This window comes from Schistocerca nitens, chromosome 4 (genome assembly GCF_023898315.1).
Source record: "Schistocerca nitens isolate TAMUIC-IGC-003100 chromosome 4, iqSchNite1.1, whole genome shotgun sequence".
Classification (NCBI taxonomy): domain Eukaryota; kingdom Metazoa; phylum Arthropoda; class Insecta; order Orthoptera; family Acrididae; genus Schistocerca; species Schistocerca nitens.
Genome location: NC_064617.1, coordinates 872,198,500 through 872,217,833, shown reverse-complemented (window position 1 = coordinate 872,217,833; position 19,334 = coordinate 872,198,500). Strand labels below are relative to the sequence as shown.

At 43.0% G+C, this 19,334-nt stretch overlaps 1 protein-coding gene across 2 annotated transcripts in view; it reads left to right on the top strand.

Moving 5' to 3' along the window:
- The window catches only part of LOC126253360 (COP9 signalosome complex subunit 1-like), a 92,210-nt gene extending 85,071 nt beyond the window's left edge, over positions 1-7,139 (top strand). For both annotated transcript variants that reach the window (XM_049954634.1, XM_049954633.1), the window contains exon 11: positions 6,635-7,139. In XM_049954634.1, the coding sequence (XP_049810591.1) occupies positions 6,635-6,715 (81 nt within the window). In that variant the 3' untranslated portion in view covers positions 6,716-7,139. The remainder of the gene's footprint in view (positions 1-6,634) is intronic.
- Positions 7,140-19,334: the final 12,195 nt, after the last annotated feature.

The window sequence follows — 19,334 nt, the reverse complement described above, 5'->3', positions numbered from 1 at the left end:
TATCTTTGCTGTCACAAATATTTGATTGTTTCTTCTGAATACATTGTGATTTCTGAGGATGTGGTTTTGGTGGAACCTGAGAAAGCAGCTGCCCCCCCCCCCCCTCCCCCAAGTAAATAGTGGATTTTGCTTCTATACAGTACTGATGTGAGAACGTTACACATTACAAAGTATCTTGTTTCTGAGCATGATGTCTGCCTGCCTCTGTAGGGTCCCCTCAGGTGGCTCAGCATTTAGTTGCTGGGTACAGGGTTGGCGACCCTGGGGTCCCTGAGCTGTGGACTGGGAAGTGCCACCATTCCTCAATACCGTAAGCTCTGAGCATGCTACAACAACCACTGTAAGGCGTGAAGGTGGAACGTTGTACGGTGCAGAGCCTGGGGATCTTGGCTTAACTGCCTGGGTCGTGAGGATGGTATAAACCTCTATAAAAACCCCTCAATCTCTAGGTGTGGTGCGTGCCGAGGAGACGCATGGCTGTTGAGGTAGAACAGTTGCTAGCGGGCGACCTCTGGGGAACCTGCTGCCCCCGGTTGTATTAGGCTTACCCAGGCAAGCGGGGCTCTATCTGGATGCACATTCCTTCCCCTAGCTGCTCGTGGGACCACCATGAAACAAAGTACAAATAGTGCGCAAGCATCAGTCTCTAAAAAAGGAAAGTTCAATGCTGTACAATATGACCCCCAATCGTTCCCTTCCCTGCCCACACCAGCGGAGGAACGGTGGTCTAAATTACCTGGGGAGGCGTATTCTTCTCGATTTCTGGTTTGCAGCCGAACAGATGGGGACTCGTTTCTGACCACAAAGCCTCAGTTTTTTGTGGAAAATTTGGAGGACAAGTTTGGAGAAGTTGAGGGCATGTCTAAAATGAGGTCTGGAGCAGTCCTCATACAGACAGCATCCCCAGCACAGTCACTGGCATTGCTTGCCTGTGACAAGCTCGGTGATGTTGCAGTCTCCATTACGCCTCATAAGAGCCTCAATATGGTTCAGGGACTTACTTTTCATCATGACCTGTTGTTGCAGACTGACAACGAGCTCCGTGCAAATCTGGAATGCCGCGGTGTCCACTTTGTATGACGTATCTTCAGGGGACCTAAAGATAGTAGGGTCGCCACCGGTGCCTTCATCTTGGCTTCAGGAAGACACCCTGCCCGAGAAGGTCAAGGTGATGATATATCGATTGATGTTAAGCCTTACGTCCCTCCTCCCATGTGCTGCTTTAAGTGCTGGAGGTTTGGGCATATGTCATAGAGATGTGACGCCAACCCTACCTGTCGGGATTTGGACATGCCTCCCACCCCAACGTCAACTGCGGACAGAAACATTCACCTTGCTCGTTATACTGCACGGTTTATCAAAAAGAACAGAAGATTACGAAGTATAAGACATTGGACAGGCTCGCTTACACAGAGGCTAAACGCTAGTATGACCGACTTCACCCTGTGCGCCTTTCATCGACGTTTGCTGCAGCAGCTTCGATGTTGCCATCCCTGGCGACGAGCCCCCAAGCTCAGCCGCATTTTGTGGGCCCTCCAGCCCAGCCGTCTATTCCTGCCCCCCCAGGTAGTTGGGGAACACCCTCTTTCGTTGCTCCTGTTATCAACATCGGGAGTAACAACCTCTCCTCCTTTGGGGACTTCAGTCCCCACCTCTGAGCCAGAGAAGTGCCCGCCGCTTGGTGCCCTCCCTTCCACAGTTACTGCCCCTCCAGATGTCAGTCAGTGGCTGGAAAAGCCACCAGCTGAGGGCCATAGGGCTTCCAGGTCTTCCTCAGTCCATGAAACTGGGTCGGAAAAGCCCGCCCAGCCTGATAAACCGAAAGACAAACAGGACCCTACCAAAAAAAAGCAAAAGCAAAAGGAGAAGGACATAGAGACAGAAAAGGAGTTCACCACTGCACCTGAAGATGATGTGGAGCATCTAGCGTCCCCTCAGGAGCTAGATGTTGCTCGACCCGCAGCTCCTATGGCAGTTGATCAGGCTACTTCGCAATCTGTGACAGCGAGCGCTTCTAAGGCATAACCTATCCCCCCCCCCCAGGTTCTTTCATGTCTTCACAGTCGGATACTATTATCCTTTAATGGAATTGCCGTGGTTTTTTCCACCACCTTGCTGAGTTGAAACAGCTTTTGTGCCACTTCCCTGCCACTTGTCTGGCCCTACAGGAAACCTGGTTTCCTCTTCGGCGGACCCCCTCGCTCTGTGGCTACCGGGGTTACTATAAGAACCACGTAGAATATGACAGGGTGTCTGGCAGTGTCTGTTTTCATGTTCTTGCCACTATTCCTAGTGCCCGGTGCCACTTCACACGGCTCTCGAGGCTGTGGCTGTTAGAATCCGGGCAGGAATGGAGCTTACCGTCTGTTCCCTCTACCTTACCCCAGATGAGGTTGCTCCTCTTGCCGACCTAGCTGCCTTGTTTGCCCAGCTCCCCCCCGCCATTCCTCCTTTTGGGGGACTTTAATGCCCACCACCCTTTATGGAGAGGGCCCAGATCTCTGGCCAGGGTAGGAACGTTGAGGCTCCCTTGGCACAGCAGGACATTTGCCTCCTTAACACTGGTGCTCCCACATATTTTAGCTTGACTCATGGCACATATTCGGCCATTGACCTCTCTTAGTAGCCCAGGTCTTCTTCCATACCTCAGTTGGAGGGTCCACAATGACCTCTGTGGTAGCGACCACTTTCCTATCCTGGTTTCTCTTCTTCACTCCCAACCCCCTGACGAGCTGCCATGATGGTCTCTTTGTGGAGCTGATTGGGCAGCCTACACCTCAGCTACTATGGCCATAGCTCCGCTTCCTGGTGACATTGATTTGGCGGTGGACGAGGTCACTATGGCCATTGTTTCTGCTGCCGAGGCAACTGTCCCCTGCTCTTCCAGTACCCTAAGGCGTAAGTCAGTCCGTTGGTGGACACCAGAGATTGCAGAAGCTATCCGGGACCGCCGGCGAGCCCTACAACGACACTGGCGTCATCCTTCACTAGAGAATCTGGTTGCCTGTAAACGGCTGCGGGCCCGGGCTCGGCAGTTAATCCAGTGGAGCAAACAGGACTGCTGAGAACGATATGTTGCCACCATAGGTTCTCGCACCTCCCCATCTCGGGTGTGGTCGCGGGTTCAGCGCATTTTTGGCTTTCGCCCTCATGCGTCTGTCCCTCCCCTTTCTCTTCGGGGGTACACTTTGTACTGACCCAATCGCCATCGCCGAACGTCTGGCAGATTACTTCGCTCGTATTTCCGCAACAGCAGGCTACCGCGCAGAATTCCGCACCATTAAAGAGCAGGCTGAGCATACACAGTTGTCGTTTCGCACACACCGTTGGGAATGATACAACACCCCGTTTAGTGAATGGGAGTTCCAAAGTGGCCTTACAGCTTGCCCTGATACCTCCCAGGTCGAGACCGAATTCACAGTCAATTTTTTCGCTATCTCTCGGCGCACTGTCGGGGTGAATTACTCGCCCTGTTTAACCGCATTTGGACGGAGGGCATTTTCCCAACTCGTTGGCAGGATAGCATTTTACCATCCCAGTGCTGAAACCTGGTGCAGATCCGCTGGTGGTTGATAGCTATCGCCCTATCAGCCTTACCAACATTATGTGCAAACTCCTGGAACGGATGGTGAGTCGGTGGCTCATGTGGATCCTCAAAGCTCGGGGCCTCCTAGCCCAGCAACAGGGCGGCTTCCGTCAGGGCTGCTCAGCGATCGACAATTTAGTCTCGCTAGAGTCAGCTATTCGTACAGCTTTTACTTGGCTAGAACATCTAGTTGCTGTTTTCTTTGATCTTCAGAAGGCGTACAATACCACCTGGCGCCATCATATCCTTGCTACACTCCACGAATGGGGCTTACGGGGTCCACTTCAGATTTTTCTTTGGAGTTTTCTCTCCAATCGCTCCTTTCAGGTTAGAGTTGGCACATATTTTAGCTGTGCCCATATTCAGGAGAATGGTGTCCTGCAGGGCTCGGTTCTCAGTGTTCCCCTCTTTTTTGGTGGTGATTAATGGTCTTGCGGGTGCAGTGGGCTCATCGGTCTGTTCCTCTCTATATGCCGATGACTTTTGTCTTTATTACAGTTCCCTAAGCATCAGTGTCACTGAATGGCAGCTGCAAGGAGCTATCCATAAGACACATTTTTGGGCATCCAACCATGGTTTTCACTTCTCAGCCTCTTAAGACCCGAGTGACGCATTTCTGTCGTCGTTGAACGATCCACCTCCATCCAGAGCTCTACCTTGCCAATGAACTCCTTCGTATTGAGGAGACGCATCGCTTCCTTGGCATGCTGTTTGATGCTCACCTCATTTGGACACCTCATCTTCGCGAGCTTAAACAACGGTGCTGGCGGCACCTCAACATCCTTCACTGCCTCAGCCACACTGTTTGGGGGGCTGCACGAACAACCCTTCTACAGCTTTATAAGGCCTTAGTCCAGTCCTGTCTCGACCACAGGAGCGTGGTGTACGACTTGGCAGCACCTTCAACGTTGCAAATCCTCGACCCGATTCTCCATTGTGGCGTCAGACTGGCGACAGGTGCACTTCCTTTAATTCTCGGTGGCGATGCCTTTATAGCTGACTCAGTTTTACATTTTATCCGTGCAGCTGGATTTTATCACTCACCCTAGTGTGGGCGCTCTCGCATGATTTCTCAGGCTATACCCACTCCAGCGACTTTTAATTGTGACATGGATACCAAAATAGTGTCTTTTATGGTAACAAGTTGTGTTGGTACCTCTATCAATGCTTTCTAGCTGGAGGTTCTTCGTTTGTAGTTGAGTGGTTGACCTTTTACCTGATCCATCAACCACTGTAGTCTGTTTTACTCTAGTCAACTATTTGCTCTGCTCCTTTTAAGTGTTCTCTATTTTGTGTTACTTTGGTGTTCATTTTAGCTCTGTACCCGTTGGTGTTCCCTCCCTCTGGGTGCAGAGGTTACGCTTTTACTGTATAGGCCTTTTAGAAGTATGTCTGTTTGGAACAGGGGACTGATGACATCGATGTTTAGCCCCATCAAACCCCAAAACCAAGCAACCTCTGTAGGGTAACTACCCTTCAGGAGAAGTTAAGATTTTAAGTAATTTATTGCTTACTGATGGCTCGGGAATGGAGACAAGTTTTAATTTTTTGATTAATTTTTATTTTTACTTTTTGATCTGCTTTTGCTTATGGTCATTAGAAAGGTGTCCTTTACACAGAGGAATGGTTACTAACTGTGCTCCCCTGATCATCAAGAGATGCTCAATTGCTCAGAAAACAAGAAAAGTAAAATACGAGCCATATGTTTTTGTTGTTAGGTTACTATGACTGTTGACTTAAGTCTGTGTATTCTACCCGTGCCATATACAAGCAACCCAGCAGGCCAAGTTAGCCCGTGTGAAGCAAAAAGTGCCAAGTGTACATCTCAGATCGGCTAGGCTCACTGAAAACAGCAGAGATTTGGCTCGGTGGCTCGGCATGTGCTGATAATCCAACTGGACTGGCAGAGTACACCAGTGCTCCTCTGAACATCAGCATGCACATATACAGTTGGCAAACGAAAATGAGACTTACAGAAAAAAGTAAGGAAAAGTAATAATCTTAACTGTTAATAGATTTATCCCACAATGAGACAAGACAGACAGTGTTTTCATTGAAAAATGTTTCCAGTTGCCTATGGAACCATGACTACCTGGATGCGAACCTCTTCGTCCACAGCCAGTTGACAGCCATGAATGTCACTAGTCATGTGCAAAGCTAACTATGGTACATTTCACCAAGTTTCTTGATGGTGATCCATTTACCTACACGCACACACCAGCACATCCTGTCCCAGTGCCATTCTGGGCTTATCCAACCCTGTCTGAGGCAGTCACCTGTGAAAGTTGTACTATCGTAGACTAGCCCCGATATAATTCTTGCACAACCTTTTGTGTGTGTGAGTGTGACCATCAACCGGCTGTCCTCACAAATGGATGGCCACTGGCCAACTGTGACTGAGCAGTGGCAGAAGTCACAGCTGAGCAAAATTTGCTGGACTCTAATGGCTGATGCACAGTCTGTACCATCTGGATGCCCCACTCTCACTATCAGCTCCCCAGAATTATACGGCTGGGAATTGTTCTTCAACATACACTTTGATCCATGCCTGTCTCCACCTGTGTCATTATTATTCTGACTCAAGTAATCTAAACCCACAGTGGTCTCTCCTCATAGTCTCTCTTCCATGTTCTATCTCATCTTACAGTCCACTCCTGCTCATGATTGTGTGCCACATACAACCCTCCCTGCTTCCTTCAGAGGGAGCACACTACTACCGCGCGCGCGCGCATGTGCGCGCGTGTGTGTGCGTGCGCGTGTGTGTGCGTGCGCGTGTGTGTGCGTGTGCGCGTGTGTGTGTGCGCGTGCGCGTGTGTGTGTGTGTGTGTGTAAAGATACGACCTGCGTAAGTACTTCAGGTGATTTAATTCACTTAGACGGGAACACACACCTGATTTGATTGCATAAGGCATACCTGAAAGTGTCTAGCAACATTAACTTACTCTGCGAGAGCCATGTGGGACTATCCCTTTATGACTGATGTTATCGTAAGAAATTATTAACTGTATGTGTGGTTCAGTCTGAACTAAAATGGATTTTATTTTCCAGAGCCCACAGAGGGAGACCACTCAAGGTGGGGAGATGGCTGTCGCCCCAGGAAATAGCACCACTCTGCCACCGAGGAACTGAACGAGACAGTGTCAAGACTGTTCCATACTGACTCGAGATAGCCTATGGAGCTGCTGTGGACAGTGTTCATAGGAGTCGTGCTGTGCTGCTACCGATGAGGGTGTATTTAAGTGTGACTGTGGGGGCCGCTGGGTTGGTGCAGCACTAAAAGACATAATATGCAATTCCATTTTTTACAAGCCGTTGGCTACAGCGAGATCTTTGCCTGGGTTTTACAAGGCAGTTGATGTGATTGTTATGATGACTTTCGAAACTTGTTGTCATGTGAAATCAGCACCGCAGCCTGTAACATTTACTAAAGCAAATTAGTGCGATTAACTGGTGCACTGCCAGTTGCATTCTTCAACTTTGTTTTGAAACAAGACTTGTGCTTATGGGCTAAATACAAATTAAACATTATGTTGAGACATTTTACTATGTTCAAGTATGTTTATGATTTCTTAAGTGCTCCTGTATCCATTTTACAGTGTGAGTAAACGGGTTAAAATAAATATATAGAACAGAAGGTAGGTAATATTGCAAAATCTACAGCACTCGTCTAAGCATCTGTCACTGCAGAGCAGTGTACAGGTGTGGGGAAGTTTCATCCCGTACTTAGTTAATGCTGCTTTGGGACTGTTGATTTTAAAAGTGTGTATTGCTGCTATAATACTATGTACATGGCGTGTTTTTTAAAATAATTACTGTTTTTACATTAAACAAACAGTGCATTTTTAAAAGAATTTTACCTAAAAGCTTGTACCTCAGTCTATTTTTCAACACAATATTTGGCCATATTATGGCACTTAGCATAGCCCATATTATGGCACTTAGCATGCCAACCACCAACTTAAGAATCTGATTCTCATAATAATCTGCCACATGATTTTCCAGCCACTAATGAATACAGTTTCTGGTAATTTAGATGTTTTGTAAGACTTTCGTTAAGAACTCTTGTTGAAACCTGAGAATAAGACAAAATCATAAAATGTCTATTGAACTTTCAAGTCAGATTTCTACCCCAAGTCATTTAAGATGATCACCCTCTTCATATTTGAGTGGTCTTTTGCGAAAATGAACTAAGTGACAGTTAGTTTTGAAAAATAAAGGACTGAAGTTATGAGTTTACAGCAACTTATTTATTCTAAAATATTTATGAATGTACATGTGGTATGCTGCATAATAGGTATGAAAAACTTTTACAAGCATTTTGAGCCTTGCAGCACATAATTTAATTACAGTTTGAAACTTAAAACTACAGAGAAACAATGTAAAATATCCATGTACGTCAGGTTATTTTATTGTCATGCCACATTAATGCACTTCAGTAAGAAATATAAAGTAAAGTTTTCTTGTTTTTGTATTATATTCATATATAGATCTATTTGGCAACTGAAACACACAGATAGAATTTCAGAATTCATGTAATACAGCATTATTAAGCAATTTTTGGAGTTAGGAGAGAAAATTGGATACTTCAGCCATTTTGAGACCCTTATAGAATTCATGGTATATCGGGGGTACGTACATTAGAAGGCTCTGAATATCTTTCAGTTTCTCAGGACGTAGAGTGCGTCCTAATGGATACAGTGTAGGTAGTGTAATTTGACTGAGAGAACAGTGGCGAGCTTATAAGCGTTTATTTAAATTCACTGAAGAGTATTCTTCCATGTCATTGTGGCTGTATTTGTAATCAATTATCCCCGGCTTCTCTTTTGAAAATATCATTTCCTAAGCTATTCAACCTTTTCTCCAGAGAGATTTACTTTTCTGTTAGTCATAGCTTTTTCGAGTAGCATAGTACTTTTGAAGTCACTACAATCCATTTTTACAACTTCAAATTCACCTTTCTTCACTCTGGCACTCTCAATAATACAATAAAGAATAAAGCTGTTCTGGGGTAAATATTTCTGGATAATGCTGTAGTTTCCTCTCTATATCCCCAAAATCACTGTCATTCGGAAGATACGAGTGACCAGGTTCAGCAAATTTGTGCGTAATTTCCTCAATGTTAGTTTTGTCGCTCTGAACCATAATACATCCAAAGTGTCATAATTTTAAAATTCCCATTTTGCCCCCACACGAATCCAACCATACTACCATCCTTGGACCAATATCATCAGATTCGACATACTTAAATAAACAAGAGCCTACCTCTTGAACTCCCCTTCAAGCAATACTTTCATTCCAGCAATGCATTACTGCCTTTCCACTTTGAAAGTCTTGAATTCCAAGATTAAAGCAGGAGAGTTGACGATTATAGTATGCAACACCTGTTGTCAATTTTGGCAGCAGTAATGCTTTCTGCAAATCAAATGAATAAACTGTAAGATTATCTTCTGTCTTGGAGTTCTCCATATCCATTTTCAGACAATCTCTTGTAGCTTCAGCCTTCCTGTGGTGCAATTCCTGCTCCTTTCTTAATCTTCGTAGCTTCTCAGTGTCTGCCTCAGCAGCTCTAAGTGTCTCCTCTGCTGTAATTAGCGTGTTTAGCCTGTCGCATGTTTGACGTGTATCCTTTTGAGGAGGCTTGAAACTGAGATTGAAGTCTCGTCTAAATACTTTTTCGTACAGCGATTGGCTGGGAGGTTTAACATTGTGATCTTCTTCTTTCAGCTTATCAATTAATTATCTGTACATGAAACTAAGATTAAGTCTACTGTCAAAGTACTTTTTTGACGAATCTCTTCTGCAGTAGTGACTCGATGTACTGGGAAAACTATTAATATGATTATGGATGTGAATAATAACTGAGTCAGCACTTTTATTATGAGGTACATGTTTTCCACACTGGTCACATAAAGAGCTGGTCTTTGCTTTGGCTATGGCTCGATGCACCCTGCTGCCAGAAATCTGTAGTGTCTTTAGATAAGTTTCTTTGCACGCCTTCACAATATTTCCATTCGCACTGGGAACACTTCCTCTTGTCAGTTTTAGAACACTTCCTTTTGATGGGCACATTTTTAACTGAACCATATATTATTGATGTCTGCACATCCCAAGACCCACTTCCATAAAATGTGTCAAAAAAAAAGTTCTTTTCTCCTCGCAATTTATTTTTTGCCAGCATTTTTGTCTACATGAACAATTAAAATCAACGAATGTCTTTCCTGGGACAGTCTCCCCTTTACTGTTAATGTTAGTTTCCCCACTATTTCGCTTCTTCTTCCTTATGGTTTTCTTCCATTGTTCCCTGTTTCCTTTTTTCTTTTATTGCCAGAAATTTCATGTTCATCTGAAAAACAAATTACTTAGATCTATAAATTCATTTTCAAAACCGATTTATTAATAATGTCAATCATGATACCAAGTTAAGATAATCCATTTCATTACTTTGGTAGCTGACGAATATGCAAAATACTATTCTTTCAGGAACTCTTCTGCCAGAGTGAACCATCTCAACATTAAATCGCATTTCCCACCCTAAATAGAGGCATTTCTTTCCACAGGGTCAATTTTTCTCTCCCCTCATTGTTTATGGCAGCACTGGCCGAAATATCGACATACACTCACTATCGATTGTGCAGTGACCTTAGATTTACTACTTGTGGTCATGGTTCATTCTGGCATGTGAGGTAAACAACATAACCTCCAATTAATGAGTTTATTCTATAAACTAAAGTATCACTAGTTATTAAAAGCCACTTACCATTTGATGATTGAGAGGCACCATCACTAGGTTCATATATGTCAGAAGAACTAGAACTAAATGACTCATCTTCACAATTATCATTTTCTGCCATTGCGTTTGAACATGCGCATGAGCTATATACCGCGGTAACCATCTTGTGATGTTGCATGGTTCATTTTGGAATAAGAGAATGAATAGTACCAACCTTCTGCCAAAGAAATCCTTTGCTACAGCAATGAAACAAGGCGAGTTGTCAGATAGTTCGTTTTGTCATAAGACAAAATAAAACCCTATCATTTTAAAATGGTGAAGAACTCAATTTTTTTTTTTTTTTTTTAATATCGCTTAGTTCATTCTGCCATAAGACTGCTCATTTAATCATGAACATTTTTACAGCCATTTTTAATTGCTCCAACCCTATTACTTCCATTCCAGTGCTAATGGTGTTTTCTCCACAAACTTCACTGAACTGCTGGGAAATTTTGACCGCTTTGACTTCTTTTGTAGGCAGAAGAGAGTCTCTAAACATACAGGACACTCGGTGGGATTTTCAGTTCGCACATTCGATGTAAATAAAGCTCTCGGCTTCTGTAGTGGTGTGTCTGGGTAGCCAGTCAATGCAGGTAGTCAGAAAGCATTGCTGACTGCAGTATTTAAAAAATACTCCTTTTTTTTAAAAAAAAAGGTTTAATTCAACTGGGAACTATTTTCAAGATACTTAGATTCAACATCACAACCTTCTAGCTCCTAGTCTAAGCTCTGCTCACAACACTGTTTGTTCAGTTAGTAAGTATGCTCTCCTGTTCCCTCTCAAATAGTTTTATTGTTTTATCTTTTTTGTAACATTTTTGAGGTATTTCATATCCAGTACTTACAATTAATACAGTTAAGTTCTTCAGTTAAAATTCATTGAAATATTATTGACAGTGCGCATTTTCAAGCAACCAGTTCTTTCATAAGTCACCACCTATCGGTGTTAGCTACTTAACTTTCCGATAGTATCAACTGTTGTGATTCTTCATTACTGCATTAACTACCCTCAAGTGGCAAAGAGTGCGGCCCTTAGAGGCAGTGCAAATTCTAATATTATTGAAGGTTTATTTGGATATTGGATTATGTTTTTATTTATTTATTTACTTATTTACTTACTTACTTACTGCATATCCTTCCACATGAAAGAAGGCAGTTTGCTTGCTATCACCCTCCTCCCCACCCCCACCCCCCGGAAATAAAATGGACCTGATGAATGATGAGAACGTTTAATTTGTGCTTGGATACAAGCAGGCAGCCACTGAACTAGAAATTATATGTTGCAGATTTAAAAGTGACAGAATGTGATGTTGGGAGAGGGGGTGGTAAAAGGTGATTCAGTTGATACATAAAAAAGTTTTAAAAAGTGAGGAAAAGTGATATTCAATGAAAGTGATCCTATTTCTTTTACATATTCCCTCTAATTCTTCTTCCCCCCCCTCCCCCCCCCCATCTCCACCCCTTTCCCTCCCCAGTAATTTGCTTAACATTTTTTAATACTGCTTCTCACATTGTCATAATTTGTTGTTTATACTCAGTAAAAAGTGTGTTGTTACAAAAGTACAAAGTCTATAATGATATATAAAATCCTTTTCAAATGATTTAGAAGGTACGATGCTATATTCATGTAGATGAATGCCAAAAACTGTATCCCGAGCCACTTCCTGATGGTGCAGTAACCAAAATATATGATACTTATGTTTTATAAATTGCATTAATTGTAGACAGTACATTAGTTTCAGGCACCTGTGGACGGTCACCATGCTGAGGTTCACCTATGACTAACATATTTCTCTCTGTGTTATAGATTGTTGAGGGGAGAAGGGGATGATATTTGCCCAAATATTACTTGTAATGATAGAGAGACAAACGTGCCTTGGTAGAGGTTACTGTGCTTTGTAAGAGACCCTCCTGTGATATCAGTGTCATTCTATCAGTGTATCAAGTCGGCAACAAAATGGCAAGTTTCCATATGATAACAACAGCACGGCAGATCCATTGGTGCTCGTCCACCGAGTCGCACCTTCAGCAACTCTTTACTAACTGCGCCCTCTGCTGCCACAATATAGGACGGCCAGCGGCAGCTGCTCATCCCACTCCCATTTGCACTTGGAGCCACCACTCTGTGACACCTTCGTTCGTGCTTAATCCTTGGTGACAGTGAGACAGCTGGACTCTGTGTTTTTTGCTGTTTATTTGTAATGAGTCTTCATACACTTGGGGAAATAAAAGTGAAGTAAATCTTCTGTTTGCTGTGCTAACTTGTTCGCTAATCCTATCGAGCTGTCCTACAATGACAGTTGTCGCAATACTCATTATGCCATCTCTCCTTATTGTCGTGTATGAAGTCATACGTAACACCTCCCTAAATGTAGTCCCCTTTTAGAAAAATACACTTCAACAACCCAAAAATATGAATTAACAAGCTCTCTAAAATACATCTGTCTTATGACAACCTCGTAATTTAAGCAATATTTTTACTTGTGACCATTCCTGCATGTATGGGAGTATGAAGATACTGCCGGGAGCCATGTTGGGCGAATATGGGGACTTTGGGAGCAATTCATGACTCAAATTGTGCAGTTTTGCATCAGCTACTCAAGGTGAGTGTCTTGCCATTTAGACATGATACAGCATCATTTTCTTTTTTTGTAGGTGGGTCCATGTTTCCTTCAATTTTGTTCCAAAGAGGTCCAATCTCACTGTAGTATTTTTGTGATAATCTTTCCCTTTCCTCAGAAATTAAGAGTATAAAAGTCATTGCATTCAAAGTCATAACTTTTCTGGGAGACTGAGATGCCTTTTTCAAACAGGTTGAGTGGAAGCAACCATTTCTTCTGATTTTTCAGGGCATATTAATGAAACCAGGTCTCATCAGTGGTGACAACTTGATAGAGCAAGTCCTTCAGATTTTGCTAGATTGCTTTGAATTTAAAAGTCATGCCTGCTTGTCCATTTTCAGCACTCTTTCATTAGCAACAAGATATATCTTTAAACATGAATACATTGTCAACCCACCTTCATATTGGCAGCAGGGGACTACCAACACACCTATGCAGCATACTACACTGTCAGAGAAAATTACTGCACATGGTGCATGAGACTCCAGTGAACATTGTCTCAGGTTAGGTACATGACAATATGTAAATAATTCTGATTACAGAGCAGTACACGATCTCTCACTTTGGGGATTCATTGTGACGTTAAGCTCTTACTGGAAGCAATGAGAACCTCTAGATGATGTAATATATAATGAAAAAGGACTTGTATATGTTACTAAGATATTTTTCTCTATATAAAGTTTGTATGTGGATGCACAAATCAACAATAATAATTGCTTCCGGAGTAGCATAATCAATTTGCTGCCAACTATATCTGTGGTTGCAAAGTATCATTTCCTCTCTTCCTCGTCTCTGAGGAAAAATTTTAAGTACTTGTTCATTCTTTTACTTCCAGGCTGATCAGAATACCGAATCAAATTATTTAACTGTTGTCCTCCCCCCCTCACCTTCCCCCCCCCTCCCCTTCCCCCCCCCTTGAGATAACAGGGCATGACAATATCTAACAGGTGTCCACGAAATTCAGTGACAAATAAAACAAAACATTATACAGGGTACAGAAAGTCAGTTAACAAAAAATGCAGCACATTGTTTTGTAAGTTTAATAGCTTACACAAAGTAACATGTCCTACTAAAATTGTTCAGTGTTCTCCATTGTTACCTAAACATTTAACGCACTGTTTAAACAGTAATGTACATATATTGCCATGTAACTCTCCGTTGTTACCAAAAGACTTTTAAAGTCTTTTTCCATCAAATCCCTTAAAATCTGTAGGTTTAATGGTTTTGTGGGGAAAACATTGTCTTTCTATATTGCGCACATTGAGAAATCACATGGTGTTTGGTCCAGTAATCTTGGAGGCCAATAGATTTTTATCACATCTTCCAACACACTCTTGAAAACTGTCGTCCAAATATGCACGGATGTGTAATCTGTAGTGTGGTGGAGGAACACGAGGTTGTTTCATACAGCTTGAAGTACAGAGGTGTTGTATAATTCTGTAATAATTTCTCCTAACATTTCAAAATACCTTTCCACAGTCGCAGTACCACTAAAAAAAAAATAATGAGGGCCTATTGTTCCTTTTCAGAATATACTAGTCCAAAGAGTAACTCCAAGAAAATTTAACTATTACTCAAGAACAAATTGAGGATTTTCATGACACACTTATATGCAAGTGTATTTGTTAACTCTTCCATTACCTTAAACTGTGCTTCATAAGACCACGACATTGTTTTGTTAAAGTTGGTATCACTTTTGCTACAAATTGCATACCACTTAACAGAATTCACATCTTTGATCAGAATCATCCTTCTTTAGGCAGTGGAGTAATGTAGACTTAGGAAGCTTTAGATGTAACATTCTCCTTAAACTTCTCCTCTTCATATAAGTTTCACGTGAGACTGAACGAATGTCTGTGCAACAAGGTGTAGATTTTCTTCGGTAATTACTAGTTTTGGGTGGCCACTGCATGAAAAGTCATTTAGAGACATTTGATTTAATTTGTAGATAGCTCTCCTGCATGGTGGCTGTGTATGTGGGAATTTTTCGACAAAAGATCATCTTCATAATTTCGATCAGACTTCCACCACGTCTGTAAAGCAAACTCGCTTTACTCAGTAGTCAATTTTCTGTTAATAATGTATACTTTTCACATTAACAATGAATGCTCTAATGACACGAAGGTTCGGATTATCACCTGTTTATAACAAACAGTCCGCAGCTCGTGGTCTTACGGTAGCATTCTCATTTCCCACGCACGGTGTCCCGGGTTCGATCCCCAGCGGGGTCAGGGATTTTCCATGCCTCGAGATGACTGAGTGTTGTTGTATCATCATCATCATCATCATCATCATCATCATCATCTATCCCCATTACGGTCAGGGGAAGGCAATGGAAACCACCTCCGCTACGACCTTGCCTAGTCGGCGGTGCGGGTCTCCCACACTGTTCCCTACACTCCTCGGAGTATGGGTCGTCGTCATCATCATCATCATCATCAATAACAAACAAGCTCTGCCATCGGTTTTCAAAAAAATTCACTGCGCACAGGTTTCACAGTTTTTCAGTGTGAGGTTGTTATATAACCCTTTGAATGTCAATGTAGTGATCTATCACTAACCCTACAGATGCCAGTACTGTCAGGGCCGATTTGTCAGTACATGGTTTACTTTCACTCAGATCATGAAATTGCCTCTAGATGCAGCTAGTGTGCTTGGTATTGATATTCAGCATTTTGATTTACTTGTATATCAATAGTACCAACTTTTTTGAGCTTCCAATGAAATATCAGCGATCAATAACTCTGCTACTGCATTGTTTGTTGACATCAAACTTTTTAATACTTACATTTTGTTACTTCATCTGGCACTGTTGTTTTTGTGGAGTATTGTTGTTTAATATTGTTTCTGTAGTATTTTTCTTTAAGTTAATGTTTGTGGTTTGTTTATTTCGTTTACTTTCAGATTTTTTATAAAAATGTATGCAACTATGAAATCCAAGAGTTATTGGAAAATGCTAGTGATAGAAAGTATTTTAGTGAAACTAGCAGTGGTTCAGAAAGTGATAGTGATGTTCTTGCTATTATAGTGATTGAAAGTGAAGACAGAGTCTAAAATGCACAGTACATTGAAACAATTGCACTTGAAACACTACAGCAGGTACCACATCAATTTCACAAGGTGCCTAGCATATTCCATCTGTGGGATCTAATACAGTTGACTCTTTATATTTATTTTTCACTGCAGCAGTATTTCAAACACCGAAACATGTCATTCAGCTAAGCAATTTGTATCTAAACGTGCTGCTACTTTGTCCAGCCCATAAAGAAGTGGAAGAAAGTCTCGAGAGTTAGGTGAGAGGTTCTATAGCTTGCTCACTGAATATGGGACTCGACAAAAGGCCTACATTGTTTTCATACTGGAGCACAAAACTGTCTTAAGGCATTTCCTTGGTTTGGCAAAATGTATTCTGCTCCAAAACATGAGTGTTAGGTGGTACAGAACTATGTACATTGGACAGACTGTGATGTACTGCAGAATTGTTATAATTATTATCTATGCAAATAGTAATAAAAATTTCATTTTTTTGTCATTTCACACAGAAAATTGTATAGACTTTGTGAATATTGGTGAGTTTTCTTTGAATCGAGTGGAGTGCTAACTGCATGGAAACAAAATCATATTTTTATTTTTCTAGAAAAAGTAATACTTATTTCATCACATGTGTATGTTTTAAAGTGGAGAAATTTGCCAGTTTGGGCACACCGTAAAAAATTACACACTTTTGTGGGTAAGTGGAACTCTCTTAGTGTTTTTAAATTGAATGCAGCGTGAAATATGTCAATTTAAATAGAACACTACATGACAGTATAAAAACATGTGACATATTTAGAATTCACCACTGCAAAGGGGTTAATCACTTTGGCCACTGACAGAAATGAGCTGTAGTTAACTGGCTTTTTTATGTAATAAATGTTAAATGCTCTAGTTTTTTCTTGTAATGGTCACTTTCATGCCACTTTCTTCAAGGGGGTTGGTGAGGAGGGGGGCACTGTGACAGGGCTAAGGACGTTAAACATCTCCTGGATTATTTGTTTCAAAAGAAGGCGTGAGGTCAACCCTGCTGTGTTACAAAAGCATCTTAAATTCACATTAAAACACATGAACAGTATTGTACCTAAAAAGCCCCATTTGTCATGTAGTGTATTCATTTATGATTAAGACAAGGGTTTGAACCCTTACATGGTAAGCCGGCCGAAGTGGCCGTGCGGTTAAAGGCGCTGCAGTCTGGAACCGCAAGACCGCTACGGTCGCAGGTTCGAATCCTGCCTCGGGCATGGATGTTTGTGATGTCCTTAGGTTAGTTAGGTTTAACTAGTTCTAAGTTTTAGGGGACTAATGACCTCAGCAGTTGAGTCCCATAGTGCTCAGAGCCATTTGAGCCTTACATGGTAAACCTGTGTTAGATAGGTGAGGTGTTGGACAAACACGAAGGTCAATAAAGGACTGGTACCTTTTGCTTAAACAAGAAGACTTTCGCCACATGTGGTTCAGCGAATTGCCCAGCTGGTAAAACAACACACAGAATCTGTGACATACCTACCTAACACCCTAACACATTTCCTGTGTCAAAAGGGTTTGATAAATAAAAATCTGAGTCTTGTTTCTTCAGAAGTAGTTTGAACTATTACCTGTAGTGGTGCCCATAGCAGTGGTGTCCCCCTCCCCCCACTTGTGTACATCAGTTAGTGGGTTGCATCAGTTAGTGGATTGCATCAGTTAGTGGGTTGCATCAGTTAGTGGGTTGCATCAGTTAGTGGGTTGCATCAGTTAGTGGGTTGCATCAGTTAGTGGGTTGCATCAGTTAGTGGGTTGCATCAGTTAGTGGGTTGCATCAGTTAGTGGGTTGCATCAGTTAGTGGGTTGCATCAGTTAGTGGGTTGCATCAGTTAGTGGGTTGCATCAGTTAGTGGGTTGCATCAGTTAGTGGGTTGCATCAGTTAGTGGGTTGCATCAGTTAGTGGGTTGCATCAGTTAGTGGGTTGCATCAGTTAGTGGGTTGCATCAGTTAGTGGGTTGCATCAGTTAGTGGGTTGCATCAGTTAGTGGGTTGCATCAGTTAGTGGGTTGCATCAGTTAGTGGGTTGCATCAGTTAGTGGGTTGCATCAGTTAGTGGGTTGCATCAGTTAGTGGGTTGCATCAGTTAGTGGGTTGCATCAGTTAGTGGGTTGCATCAGTTAGTGGGTTGCATCAGTTAGTGGGTTGCATCAGTTAGTGGGTTGCATCAGTTAGTGGGTTGCATCAGTTAGTGGGTTGCATCAGTTAGTGGGTTGCATCAGTTAGTGGGTTGCATCAGTTAGTGGGTTGCATCAGTTAGTGGGTTGCATCAGTTAGTGGGTTGCATCAGTTAGTGGGTTGCATCAGTTAGTGGGTTGCATCAGTTAGTGGGTTGCATCAGTTAGTGGGTTGCATCAGTTAGTGGGTTGCATCAGTTAGTGGGTTGCATCAGTTAGTGGGTTGCATCAGTTAGTGGGTTGCATCAGTTAGTGGGTTGCATCAGTTAGTGGGTTGCATCAGTTAGTGGGTTGCATCAGTTAGTGGGTTGCATCAGTTAGTGGGTTGCATCAGTTAGTGGGTTGCATCAGTTAGTGGGTTGCATCAGTTAGTGGGTTGCATCAGTTAGTGGGTTGCATCAGTTAGTGGGTTGCATCAGTTAGTGGGTTGCATCAGTTAGTGGGTTGCATCAGTTAGTGGGTTGCATCAGTTAGTGGGTTGCATCAGTTAGTGGGTTGCATCAGTTAGTGGGTTGCATCAGTTAGTGGGTTGCATCAGTTAGTGGGTTGCATCAGTTAGTGGGTTGCATCAGTTAGTGGGTTGCATCAGTTAGTGGGTTGCATCAGTTAGTGGGTTGCATGCCTACTTCGGTGGCCTTGGAATCACATGGAACCCCTGATGTCGCTGCGTCTTCCGGCAGTGAGCATCTTACCGGTCAGCCATCACTCCAGGGTGAATGGCGGACAGTGGTGGGCTCGCGCGTGCCTGGCCGAAAGGCGAAGGTGGGATCTGACCGCGTGGCGGCTGCCTTACCCCTTTCCAACAGGTACGGGGTGCTTCCTAGTGGTGATGACATCGTTTCCGAGCCACCACAGGATGCCTCGCCTGTTGGGCCAGTGGCCGATTCTCCGGCAAGGTCCCGACAGTCACAGAGGGCGGGCCTATTAGTTATAGGGAGCTCCAACGTTAGGCGGGTTATGGAGCCCCTCAGGAAAATAGCGGGTAGGTCGGGGAAGAATGCCAGTGTGCACTCGGTGTGCTTGCCGGGGGGTCTCGTCCGTAATGTGGAGGAGGCCCTTCCGGCAGCTATTGAACGCACTGGGTGTGACCGGCTGCAGATAGTAGCACATGTCGGAACGAATG